The sequence below is a fragment of the Sapajus apella genome, unplaced genomic scaffold, assembly GCF_009761245.1.
Source record: "Sapajus apella isolate SASKATOON/1434 unplaced genomic scaffold, GSC_monkey_1.0 scaffold54, whole genome shotgun sequence".
NCBI classification, from domain to species: Eukaryota; Metazoa; Chordata; class Mammalia; order Primates; family Cebidae; genus Sapajus; species Sapajus apella.
Window position 1 is genome coordinate 13,970,356 of NW_022436994.1, and position 12,096 is coordinate 13,982,451.

General features: G+C 39.4%; 1 protein-coding gene across 1 annotated transcript in view; it reads right to left on the reverse strand.

Moving 5' to 3' along the window:
• Nucleotides 1-12,096, reverse strand: part of SUGCT (succinyl-CoA:glutarate-CoA transferase) — a 692,109-nt gene that overhangs the window by 620,407 nt on the left and 59,606 nt on the right. The window contains exon 6 of the mRNA XM_032244476.1: nt 1,227-1,374. Within this exon, the coding sequence (XP_032100367.1) occupies nt 1,227-1,374 (148 nt within the window). The remainder of the gene's footprint in view (nt 1-1,226; nt 1,375-12,096) is intronic.

Below are 12,096 nucleotides of genomic sequence, written 5' to 3' on the forward strand. Positions count from 1 at the left end.
TGTAAAACAAACTCCACAGATAAAATTATCACTCAATATTAAAGAATTAAAATATCTTTCTTGAATTAATTGCTAAAACAAAAAAAATTAAAATATATTTTATATAAACATGATGATAAAAAAAGGTATTAAAACATGTCTCTGCTTATGTTTTAACTTAGAAAATGTCAAATAAAAATAGATAGAATATATAATGAACCCACAGTCGGGCACAGTGGTACAAGCATACGATCCCAGCACTTTGGGAGGCCGAGGCGGGCGGATCATGAGGTCAGGAGATCAAGACCATCCTGATCAACATGGTGAAACCCTATCTCTACTAAAAATAGAAAATATTAGCCGGGCCTGGTGGCACACGCCTGTAGTCCCAGCTACTCGGGAGGCTGAGGCAGGAGAATTGCTTCAACCCGGGGGACGAAGGTTGCAGTGAGCTAAGATCGCACTACTGCACTCCAACTTGGTCACAGAGCAAGACTCCGTCTCAATATATATATATATATATATATATATATATATATATATATATACACACACACACACACACACACACACACACACATACATAAAATAAGCCCATCAGTCAGCTTCAATAATTATTCATGATCAATCTTATTTCCACTATGCCTATTTTTCAGTTAGAACTATTACATGAAGAAAAAACAAAATCATTCTTTTTTTCAATTCATATTTTATTTTTATGTATTTATTTTTGAAACTGAGTCTCATTCTGTCACCCAGACTGGAGTACAGTGGCACTGCTGGGGCTCACTGCGACCTCACTGACTGTGTTCCAGCAATTCTCCCATCTCAGCTTCCCGAGTAGCTGGGACTACAGGCATGCACCACTACGCCCAGCTAATTTTTGCGTTTTAGGTAGGGATGGGATTTCACCATGTTTCCCAGGCTGGTGCTGAACTTTTGAGCTCAAGGGAACCACCTGCCTCAGCCTCCCAAAGTGCTGAGATTACAGGCATGAGCTACTGTGCCCAGCCACATAAAACCATATTGAAAAAATCCAAACATCTTGATTCAGGTAAATTCCAGTTTTGTCTCCCAATATCAATAACAAAACTTATAAATTCTTAACTATTATTCTCTCAGTCTTTAGAAAAGCAAAAATGGAATATGAAGTAAATAAAGAGAAATAAACTGTAAGTCAACATTCTCTGTACAGAAATAAATTACCACCAAGCTTTAGAGAATGAGTTCCAGGGCAGGCAGCATACTGCTGTAAAGGGCACCCTGGCCCGGGATTCCAGTCTTCAAAGCAATGGTTTTCAAACGACAAGTAGTCTCCAGCATAAAACAATTCTCCAGGAATAGAGAGAAGCTGCCAATAGCAGGAAGGCCTGTGCACCGTGAACCACCTGTTATCTTAGCAGGAAGTCACAAAAAGGAATTAAGTTTCAGTTCACTCTAGGTTTGGAAAATCAGGTGCTTCTGGCGAGAAGCCTAAATCCCTCAAACGGGATAAAACCAGGTCCCTCACCATCAGTGCAGCTCTAAATGGACTCTTCTAAATAAAGACCTACATGAAAAATTATCTTTCTGTTCAGCTTAGAAAAAGGGAGAGACACGAATATCCTAATTACTGTAAATTACAACTTCTAGTATTACTATTAAAGAGAAAAGGAATAGTTGCTCTTGTTATGACCAGTAAAGTATAGTGAAAAAGAGGAGTTTTGGGATTGAAAAAAATCTAGATTCAAATTATAGCTCTGACAACTATTAAAACACATTTATTCAATCTCCCTAAGACTCAATGTCTTCATCTGTAAAGAAGCAATAATCACATTTATCTTGTAGATTTCTTATGAGAATTTAATTTGATTAGATAACACAAGCAAAACAAATTTTACATTGAGAGCTAAATATATAGTTACTAAAAATGAATTAATCACTATATTAATACTATATTAGCTTAACTTTTCTACAAAATGTTGAGAATAACAAAAAGAAAACTGCCCTGAGGTATGTCAAATGATGACAAGAGACATTTCAAGTATTGAAATTATATTGTTTAATAAACCATAAAAATTGAAATATTTTGTAGTTGAAACCTTGTGCTTATTCATAATAGCGAAGAAGCTGACAATAATAATAAACGTATATATTCTATAATGAGTCAAGATTTATTCCACCTTTTCACCTTATACTTACCATAACTATTTAAATACTGACTGCCTGTACTATCAACAAATATTTACAAGAATAAATAAACAGAATAAAGCAGAGAATGGACATTTTGCTAAGATTGCCCTGTTGGCGATGTACAGAATAAAATTATTCATTAATAATTTAATAAAGAGCTAGAAAAAATGTTAAGCCTGGGATCCAGATAGTTCTTCTAAATTTTATTTTTAGCTTTACAATTCCAAAAACAACTATGATCAAAATCTAAATTAAAGAAGAAAAATGTATGCATGTCAGTTGTATTTTATATTTAAGTAGAGCTAAGAAAAATCAGGGAAGTTATGGAAAATCAGAGAGGAACACCTAACACACATTTTCTTTCTCTTTCTCCCTCCCTCTTTACCGCTTAGCAAGTCACATTCATTTTAAGGAGCAACCTCGCCATCTTGTGGTATTTATGGACACTGACTGCAACATGTGAATTTCTAGACCCAAGTAAAAACGTACAGGGAGGAAGCTAAGGGGAAAAGATTTATTATCTCTTAATATTTTTCCTGACTGCCATATGATCTGGCCAGCCTACCCCATTTTTCTTCATAATTATGTCTAACTTTGTGTTTTCCCTCTCTCCCAAACCTCTGCCTTAGAAAGCGGGAGTTACCATTGGTGCTCTTGTTCTCTGTAATTCCTATGACACCTCCCATCAGTGCTCAACGCACTGCCTGTTAATGGTTACCCTTTTGGAGGTCACAGGTCCCTTTGACAAACTGCTAAGAAGCTATGAACTCTCCTCAGAAGAAAGTAATTCAACACATGCTCATATCTTAGAACCCCATTCATTAATCCCTGCTGCCCTGTGTTATGAGTCAGGTTAAGTACCTTCACTAGGTCATCACTGCTCCAGGCCTGGAGCACCTAAATTATCCAAACAATTCTCCCGACCTGGATCTGTTCAAGGACAGCTGTGAGGCTTCCAACCAAGCAAGAGACTCAGGATGACGCTTTCACTTGGTAGTAAAAGGAAAAGAGAGAACAAAATAAAGTATCTTTCATCTAGATTATTTCATTAGCCACCTATTTCTGCCCTGAGGTATGTCAAATGAATACCCTACCTCATTCTTGACTCTTGTGATCACTGTGACTGACTGATTGACTGACTGATTGTGATCAATGTCCCTACCTCATTCTTGACTCTTGTGATTACTGTGATTGACTGATTGACTGACTGACTGACTGATTGATTGACTGAGACAGGGTCTTGCTCTGTTACCCAGGCTGGCATGCAGTGGTGTGGTCTTGGCTCACTGAAGCCTCAAATTCCTGGGTTGAAGCAATCCTCCTGCCTCAGCCTCCCAAGTAACTGTGACCACAGGAGGGCACCACCACATCCAGCTAATTTTAAATTGTTTGTAGAGATAGGGTGTTGCTTTGTTGCCCAGGCTAGTCTTGAACTCCTGGGCTCAAGCAATCCTCCCACCTCAGCTTCCCAAAGTACTGGGATTACAAGCATAAGCCACCATGCTCGACCACACAGTGATCTTTTGAAAAGGTAAATCAAAAGGCCGGGCATGATGGCTCATGCCTGTAATCCCAGCACTTTGGGAGGCTAAGGTGGGAGGATCACGAGGTCAGGAGTTCAAGACCAGACTGACTCTACTAAAAATACAAAAATTAGCTGGGTGTGGTGGTGCATGCCTGTAATCCCAGCTACTCAGGGGGCTGAGGCAGGAGAATCACTTGAACCTGGGGAGGTTGCAGTGAGCCAAGATAGTGCCACTGTACTCCAGCCTGGATGACAGAGTGAGACTGTCTCAAAAACAAAAAAGAAAGAAAGACAGAAAATGTAAAACTGTACTACTTCCCTGCCTAAAGCTCTCTGGAGACTTTCCAAGTCACTTAAAACAAACCTCCACTCTTTATCCTGGCTTAGAGGGCCCTATGTGACTTGGTTACCACCTACTCTTTGGCCTCAGCTTGTCTGTTCTCCCAGTGCCCTATCTTGGGTCCCACTGGTCTTTTTAGTGTTCTCCACAGCTTATTCCCATGGTGGGGCCTTTGCACTACCAAGGGGCCCTTGCACTACCTTTGCACTTCCCACCAATCTTCCTAATTATTCGACCTGTCAAATAACTCCCAAATCCATCCAGCCTCTCATGTCCTATATCCTTCTCAGAGAAGCTTTCTCTACCACCCAATCTAACATAAATGCCTAGGAATTCTCCAGCATTTCATATTTTCATTCTCTCTAAAATACTTATCACTAGCAAATACTTTTATCTTTTTGATGGCTACCTCTCTCTCCTCTAGATTGTTGGTATTCTGAGGCCTGTGACCGAGATGACTGTTCTCTGCAATATCTTTAGCACCTAGAATAACGTCTACTAGTAACTTAGCAAAAGCATGTTGAATAAATGAATGAATGTGAATATATAAGCCTGAAAATAAAAACGACACTTGTTACAATTGGCTATAAGACAGAAATAAACCTCTACTTCCTCCAGTGATATCTGAAATAACCTATTAAGGGTAGAGGACAGAATGGAGAAGTCCTGGCAACTGAGTTTCTGAGGTTCAACTGTTGACATACCCCAACAGTCCATATTTGGTCCCCTCTCTTCTCATTCTCATCTCTCTAATGAATCTCATCCCTTCCGTGGCTCTAAACGAGATACTGGCATCCCCATATCTAGAATAGCAATGACAACATTTATCAAGTTATTGTGTATTAGACACTCTGTTAGACTTTTGTCAATTAGATTGTTTAATTCACACAACAACCTTATGAATTATGTGCCATTATCCCCTTTTTACAACTATAATGAGACATGAAAAGGTTAACTAACCTACCCAAGGTCGCACAGATAGGAAGTAACAGAGCTGGGATTTGAACCCAAGTCTGGGTCCTTATGTTTATATATATTTGTGCATGTACGGACATCTCTACCAGAAAGTCCAAGGTAATGCAAGCTGACAATCCCTAAGCAGAACTTATCCCACTTAAGCCACACTCACATGCCACCAACCCAGACTGCTCCTTCTACATTCTACATTCACTAATTCAAACTGAAGGAAACCTAAGGTCAATCCTGGACTCTATTCTTTCACTTCCGCCTATATCCAATTGATCACTAATTCCTAATTATTTGACCTGCCAAATAACTCCCAAATCCATCCAGCTTCTCATGTCCTGCAATAGCCTGCTTACTGCTTCCCTATCTCAGTTTATTCTTCATGTGGCTACAAAAGCCTTTTGAATTTGCAATTCTAATCAAGATACTTCCATATTAAAATTCTTAGGAAATTTCCTGTAGGATAAAAATAACAGTTCCTTAGCATGACATGCTGAATTGTTTGTGACCTAGCCCCCACCTACTCCCTATATCTTATCTCTGGCCACCCCTTCAAATAACTCATACTTAGAATAGCTGTTCTTCAGATATGCAAACTCTTTCATTCCTCTGGGCCTCTATACAAGCCATTTCACTTATGATCCCCATTGCCATTGTTTGTCAGTTCAAGGACAACAGGACAGCTCAAACCTAGCACTCTTTTTTTTTTTTTTTTTTTTTTGAGATGAGTCTCGCCCTGTTGCCCAGGTTGGAGTGCAATGGCGCTATCTCAGCTCACTGCAACCTCCACCTCCTGGGTTCAAACGATTCTCCTGCCTCAGCTTCCTAAGTATCTGAAATTACAGGTGCCTCCCTCCTTGCCCAGCTAATTTCTGTATTTTTAGTAGAGACAGGCTTTCACCATGTTGGCCAGGCTGGTCTCAAATTCCTAACCTCGTGATCCGCCCGCCTCAGCCTCCCAAAGTGCCGGGATTACAGGCATGAACCACCATGCCCAGTCTCGAACCTAGCACTCTTTAAGATATAGACCTGGTCAATGATGGGTTATTCAGGACAAGAAAGAAGCTGTTTTCAAAGAGGACTGAAATGTATCCTGGTAATGAGTTCAAAAACAGGCGTATATTTAAAAGTAATACCATTGTTATTAGCTAGAAGGTTAATATTAATATTCTAGCAAGTAAAGAAACTCCAACAATAGATTGTTTACCTGAAAGGAGAACAAAATGCAATAAAATGTTTCATAGTAATAATGTAATTCTTCAAAATGCATACACATATCTGGATTCTGTTTATTTCTCTACTCATTTTCTAGTGTAGGATGTTTCTGAATTAAAATGATGAAGTATAAACTCATGATGTATTTTTTTTTTGAGATAGAGTCTTGCTCTGTCCCCCAGGCTGGAGTGCAGTGGGGTGATCCAGGCTCACTGCAACCTCCGTCTCCTGGGTTCGAGTGATCCTCCTGCCTCAGCCTCTCAAGTATCTGGGACTACAGGTGCATGATACCATGCCTGGCTAATTTTGGTATTTTTAGTAGAAACAGGGTTTCACCACGTTGGCCAGGCTGGTCTTGAATTCCTTACTTCAGATGATCCGCCCACCTTGGCCTCCCAAAGTGCTGGGATTACAGGTGTGAGCCACTGCACCCAGTGTATATTATTTTTTTAATATTTATTTTCTTATGCATCCATTAAAAGGCCTAGAAGCAAAGACTAACCCAGTATCACTGAGATTACTACTATCAGACAGTGGTATGTAAATATGACTTCCCACTAAAAGGAACTAAGAGTCCTTGAAGAAATGGCTGATTCCAGAATGGGGCAGGAAGTGTACAAAATGGTGCTGCAATACCTTGTTATACCAGGAATCAAGGAAGCTATCAAAGGTTATTGGTCATGTCAAAAAGATGCAGCAGCCAACCCAAAAAGGCCTTTGCTGGCCTGAGAATGTGAGCATCAAGAAGGATAATAATTGCAATAAATTGAAGCACATCAAACATGCTCAATACCATGGGTTCATAATGATATTTACCAAAAAAAATAGCCACCACTGGTAGAGCCTAGGGGAATTATTTTGACAATTGGTAAATAAAAGGAATATGCATCTCTCCTGCCTATACCTCAGGGCAATCAAATAGCTGATGAGAGAAAGAGTCCCCTTACAGATGTTTTCCAACTAATATATGAAGAAGGAATGATAGAACTAGAATAGCACTATTTTGCAATTCCTAATAAATTCACAGGTCTAGGAAATCATCATCAATGCCTGTCAATATCACAAATAAAGTAATGTCCAGCCATTATATGCCTCTTAGTAGAATATAACACCTTCTATGATGTATTCTTGATCCAAAAAAAAATATCTGAGCAAGTTATAGATCACTTTATAAAGAACAAAAAAATTAACATCATAGAAATTTAGCAAAATCAAAAAATACAATAGGACAAATTAACTGGTTTTTTAGACAATAAATTGCAAGAAAAAAGACTGAGAAGGAACTATAAATTTAAAGTCTTAAGAAATACATAACTCAATTGCTATGATTACTTTATTTGGATCCCAATTCAAATTACAAACTGAAAAAAAAAGAGAACTGGGAAAAATCTGAAAAACAACTGTATATTTAATCATATTAAGGAATTATGACTAAAAAAAATAAAAAAGGAAAAAAGAAAGGCCGGCCCGGTGGCTCACTCCTGTAATCCCAGCACTTTGGGAGGTGGAGGCCAGTGGATCATTTCAGGTCAGGACTTCAAAAACAGCCTGACCAACATGTGAAACCCCATCTCTACTAAAAATACAAAATTAGCCTGGTGTGGGGGCGCACACCTGTAATCTCAGTAATTTGGGATGCTGAGGCAAGAGAATTGCTTGAACCCAGGAGGCAGAGATTGCAGTGGGCAGAGATCGCACCACTGCACTTCAGCCTGAGCAACAAAAGTGAAATTCCATCTGTAAATAAATAAAGGAATTATGATTTTTTTTACTTATGTGTGATAATGGCATTGGCCTCCAAAAGTGCTGGGATTATAGATGTGAGCCACAGCACCTGGCCTGGATGTTTATGTGTTAAAAAAGAGTCCTTTCCTCCTGGATATATCCTGAAATATTTAGAAATGAAATTATGAAGTCTGAGATTTGCTTTAAAATAATGGAGGACACCAGGCACAGTGGCTAATGCCTGTAATCCCAGCACTTTGGGAGGCGAAGGCAGGGGGATCACGAGGTTATGAGTTCAAGACCAGCCTGACCAACATGGTGAAACCTCATCTCTACTAAAAATACAAAAATTAACTGGGCGTGGTGGTGCACACATGTAATCCCAGCTACTCAGGAGGCTGAGGCTGGAGAAACGCTTGAACCTAAGAGGCAGAGGTTGCAGTGAGCCGAGATTGTACCATTGCACTCCAGCCTGGGCAACAGAGCAAAACTCCATCTCAAAAATAAATAAATAAATAAAAATATTTGAAGAGTGTACAACTATTATATATCAATTAAAAATGTTTAGATAAAATAAAGTTGATATTGGGAAGCCAAGGCAAGAGGATCTCTTGAGCCCAGGACCCCATCTTTACAAAAAAATTTTTTAATGAGCCAGACGTGGTGGCACACACATGTAGTCCTAGCCACTGGGGAGGCTGAGGTGAGGGGATCCCTTGAACCTGAGAGGTCAAGGAGGCTGCAATGAGTTGTGATACCATCCCCACTGCACTCCAGCCTATGCAACCAATGGAGACCCTGTCTCAAAAGAAAAAAAAAAAAAAACGGTGGCGGAGAGGGCGGAATAAAAATAAAGTACTAGTTAAAACTTTTTTTAAACCAAGGGGAGAAGAGGTGGAATTCTAGACATAGTAAGATTGGCCATGAATTATCATTATTGGGCTGGGCAATGTGTACCTTAAGATCTATTATACAGGCCAGGCTCATGGCTCACACCTGTATCCCAGCACTTTGGTAGGCCAAGGGGGGCGGATCACTGAGGTCAGGAGTTCCAGAGCAGCCTGGCCAACATGGTGAAACCTCGTCTCCAATAAAAATACAAAAAGAAAATTAGCCAGGCGTGGTGGCGGTGCCTGTAGTCCCAACTACTCAGGAGGCTGAGGCAGGAGAATCACTTGAACCCGGGAGGCAGAGGTCACAGTGGGTGGAGATCTCGCCATTGCACTCCAGCCTGGGCAATCCAGCAAGACTCTGTCTCAAAAAAAAAAAAGATATACTATTCTTTCTACTTTTAGGTAACTTTAAATTTTTCCACAATAAAATGTTTAAAAAATGAATAAATAAATTGTTTGTTTGTTTTGAGACAGAGTTTTGCTTTTGTCGCCCAGGCTGGAGTGCAATGACACAACTTCAGCTCACTACAACCTCCAGCTATCAGGTTCAACCGATTCTCCTGCCTCAGCCTCCCAGGTAGCTGGGGTTATAGGTGTCTGCCACTACCAGGCCTGGCTAATTTTTGTATTTTTAATAGAGACAGAGTTTTACCATGTTGGTCAGGCTGGTCCGAACTCCTGACCTCAGGTGACCTACCCCCGACCCCAGGCCTCCCAAAGTGCTGGGATTACAAGTATGAACCACTGCACCCAGCCAATAAATTTTTAAATGATATTTAAACTTCATTTTGTATGTCTAAAAGTACACCAAGGAATTTTAGAGCTAAATGAGTCTGGGGCAAAAATTCTTCCCCTAACATATGAAAAAAATTGAAGATCAAACAGGTTAAGAGACTTGGCCAAAGTCATGAAGCCAGGCAATAACAAAACTAGAACTAATGCTCATTTCAGCTTCCCACACTGGATACCCTTCACCTGAAAAGGAAGAGTTAGTATTCTATTCTGAAGATTCTTCTTAGCCACTTTCTACTTTATAGAGTAAATTCAGAAACAAAACCAATAGTCAGTTCTCCAGTGTTTTTAGTCTTTGTGTTTTTGTTTTGTTTTGTTTTGCAGACAATTCCCTTGCGAGAACTAAATGAGATGTGGTCAGCAAATGATCCAAAGTTTTACAGTCTTACAGCATTTCACTTAATTTTTTCTATTGACATAGTAAAAGACCTTCCCATTACTTTGAAAGAAGTTTTGCATAACCATACTGTCAATTTAGTAGTTTGTCCTTCTGTCATATGTATAATAATGCAGATTCACACAGTTGCACCTTATTTTGCTTTATTTCCTTTATCCTTTTTCCCTCAGGGTACTGATACAGCATTTCCAACCTACAAGACAGTCACTTTTCTACATGCAAGATTCCAAAACCAACCTCAGCAGGATTCCAATAAGATTTATGTAAATTTCAATACAGCAAGAGACCTCCCAGTATACCTGCTAGCCAATCTAAATTAATATATAACCCAAACACTCCATAAGGTCAACAAATAGCAATAATTTAGGGTTGTAATAATAATAGCTAACATGTACAGAGCACTTCTGTATTCTAGGAACTGTGTGGAGGGTCGTATGTGTCATCTCATTTAAGTCTCACAAGAAATATACGAAGTAAATTTTATTGTCCTCGTTTAATTACTACTGAGAAAATTGGGGTTCTGAAAGACTAAGTGCCTTACCCAAAGATACATAGCTACTTTCTGTAATTCTGTAATTATTGAACTGTAAACACTCATTACTATGAGTGATATTTTACAAAGTATTTATATGAGTATCAACAATTTGATCTTAGCCGGGTGCAATGGCTCACATCTGTAATCCCAGCACTTTGGGAGGCTGAGGCAGGCAGATTACTTGAGGTCAGGAGTTTTGAGACCAACCTGGCCAACATGGTGAAACCCCTGTGTCTACTAAAAATACACAAAATTAGCTGGGCACGCACCTCTAACCCTAGATACTCGAAAAGTGAGGCAGGAGAATCACTTGAACCTGGGAGGCAGAGGTTGCAGTGAGCTGAGATCACGCCACTGCACTCCAGCCTGGGCGACAGAGTGAGACTCCCAATCTCAAAAAATAATAATAATAATAATATATTATTCTGAGACCAAAAATGTGATTAATATAGTTTACTACCTCAATAACCCCTTTGAAAATGAACCCCTCAATCTCTACCACAGAGAGGCAGGAAAACTGGCTGATTAATTATACAGCACCTAAAACTTCTGAAACATAATACTAAGAAGCATATGTCACTAGTCACCAATGGTAAGTAAATTGATAAGCAGTATCCTGTGATGTAGCAAAAGCATACTGAACAAAAAAAGAAAAAAGTTTACACTGATATATGTCTTTATCACAGAATTCCCACTTTGTTTTACTATATCCAACTTGGGAATACTAACATATACAGGTATGTTTTGTCTGGCAATTGTTTCATACGCATCTGTTTCATTTTCCTCAACTAGATAGCACCTTCTACCCCAACAGGCAGGTAGCCTCTGTTGATAGTGAAGGGTCTTGCTCCCCACCGGGCACCCTACTGCAAACACAGCTGGGGCTTCTCCCACGGGAATGCAGCATGGATGCACCTATAGACAGCCGTCCTGGAACAATTCAGAACGATTGCAGCCCCACAGAAGAAGCACTCCCCAAATTCATGCCTATACAAAAGGCGGAGTCACAATTTCTCCCTACCTGGAACATCAACATCCATACAGATAAAAAGAGGTCCTGTCTGATCTGAATAGCTGGAACACCGGGACACAGGAAACAGTAGTATAGCAGGAATTTAATAAACACTTTTCAGCTGACTGGTGCATATTTTTGCCTTTTAAACTATTCCATGTATGCCTGTGATGCTTTTCACGTAAACCATCAAAATGAGTGTTTTCAGAAGATTGACAGGAGCTAGGTATTAAAATACTATCTTGCCTACAACATACACTATGTTTTTTAAAGAAAAAAAATTAAAAGTCTTCAAAACTATTATTCAAATGGAGTCTACAATTTCAAAGACTCTGATGACCATGTCAATGCATCTTGCTAAAAGTGACCTTACCTAAACTCAACAATCACATAAACACACTTATACACAAGCACACACACACACACACACATACAGAGAGAGACAGAGAGAGAGAGAGAGAATTATCCTAAATACTGGAAGACTTATTCAAATAAGGAGGGGGGGAAAAAACTACTATAAACCACACAGACTAAATGAAAATAAA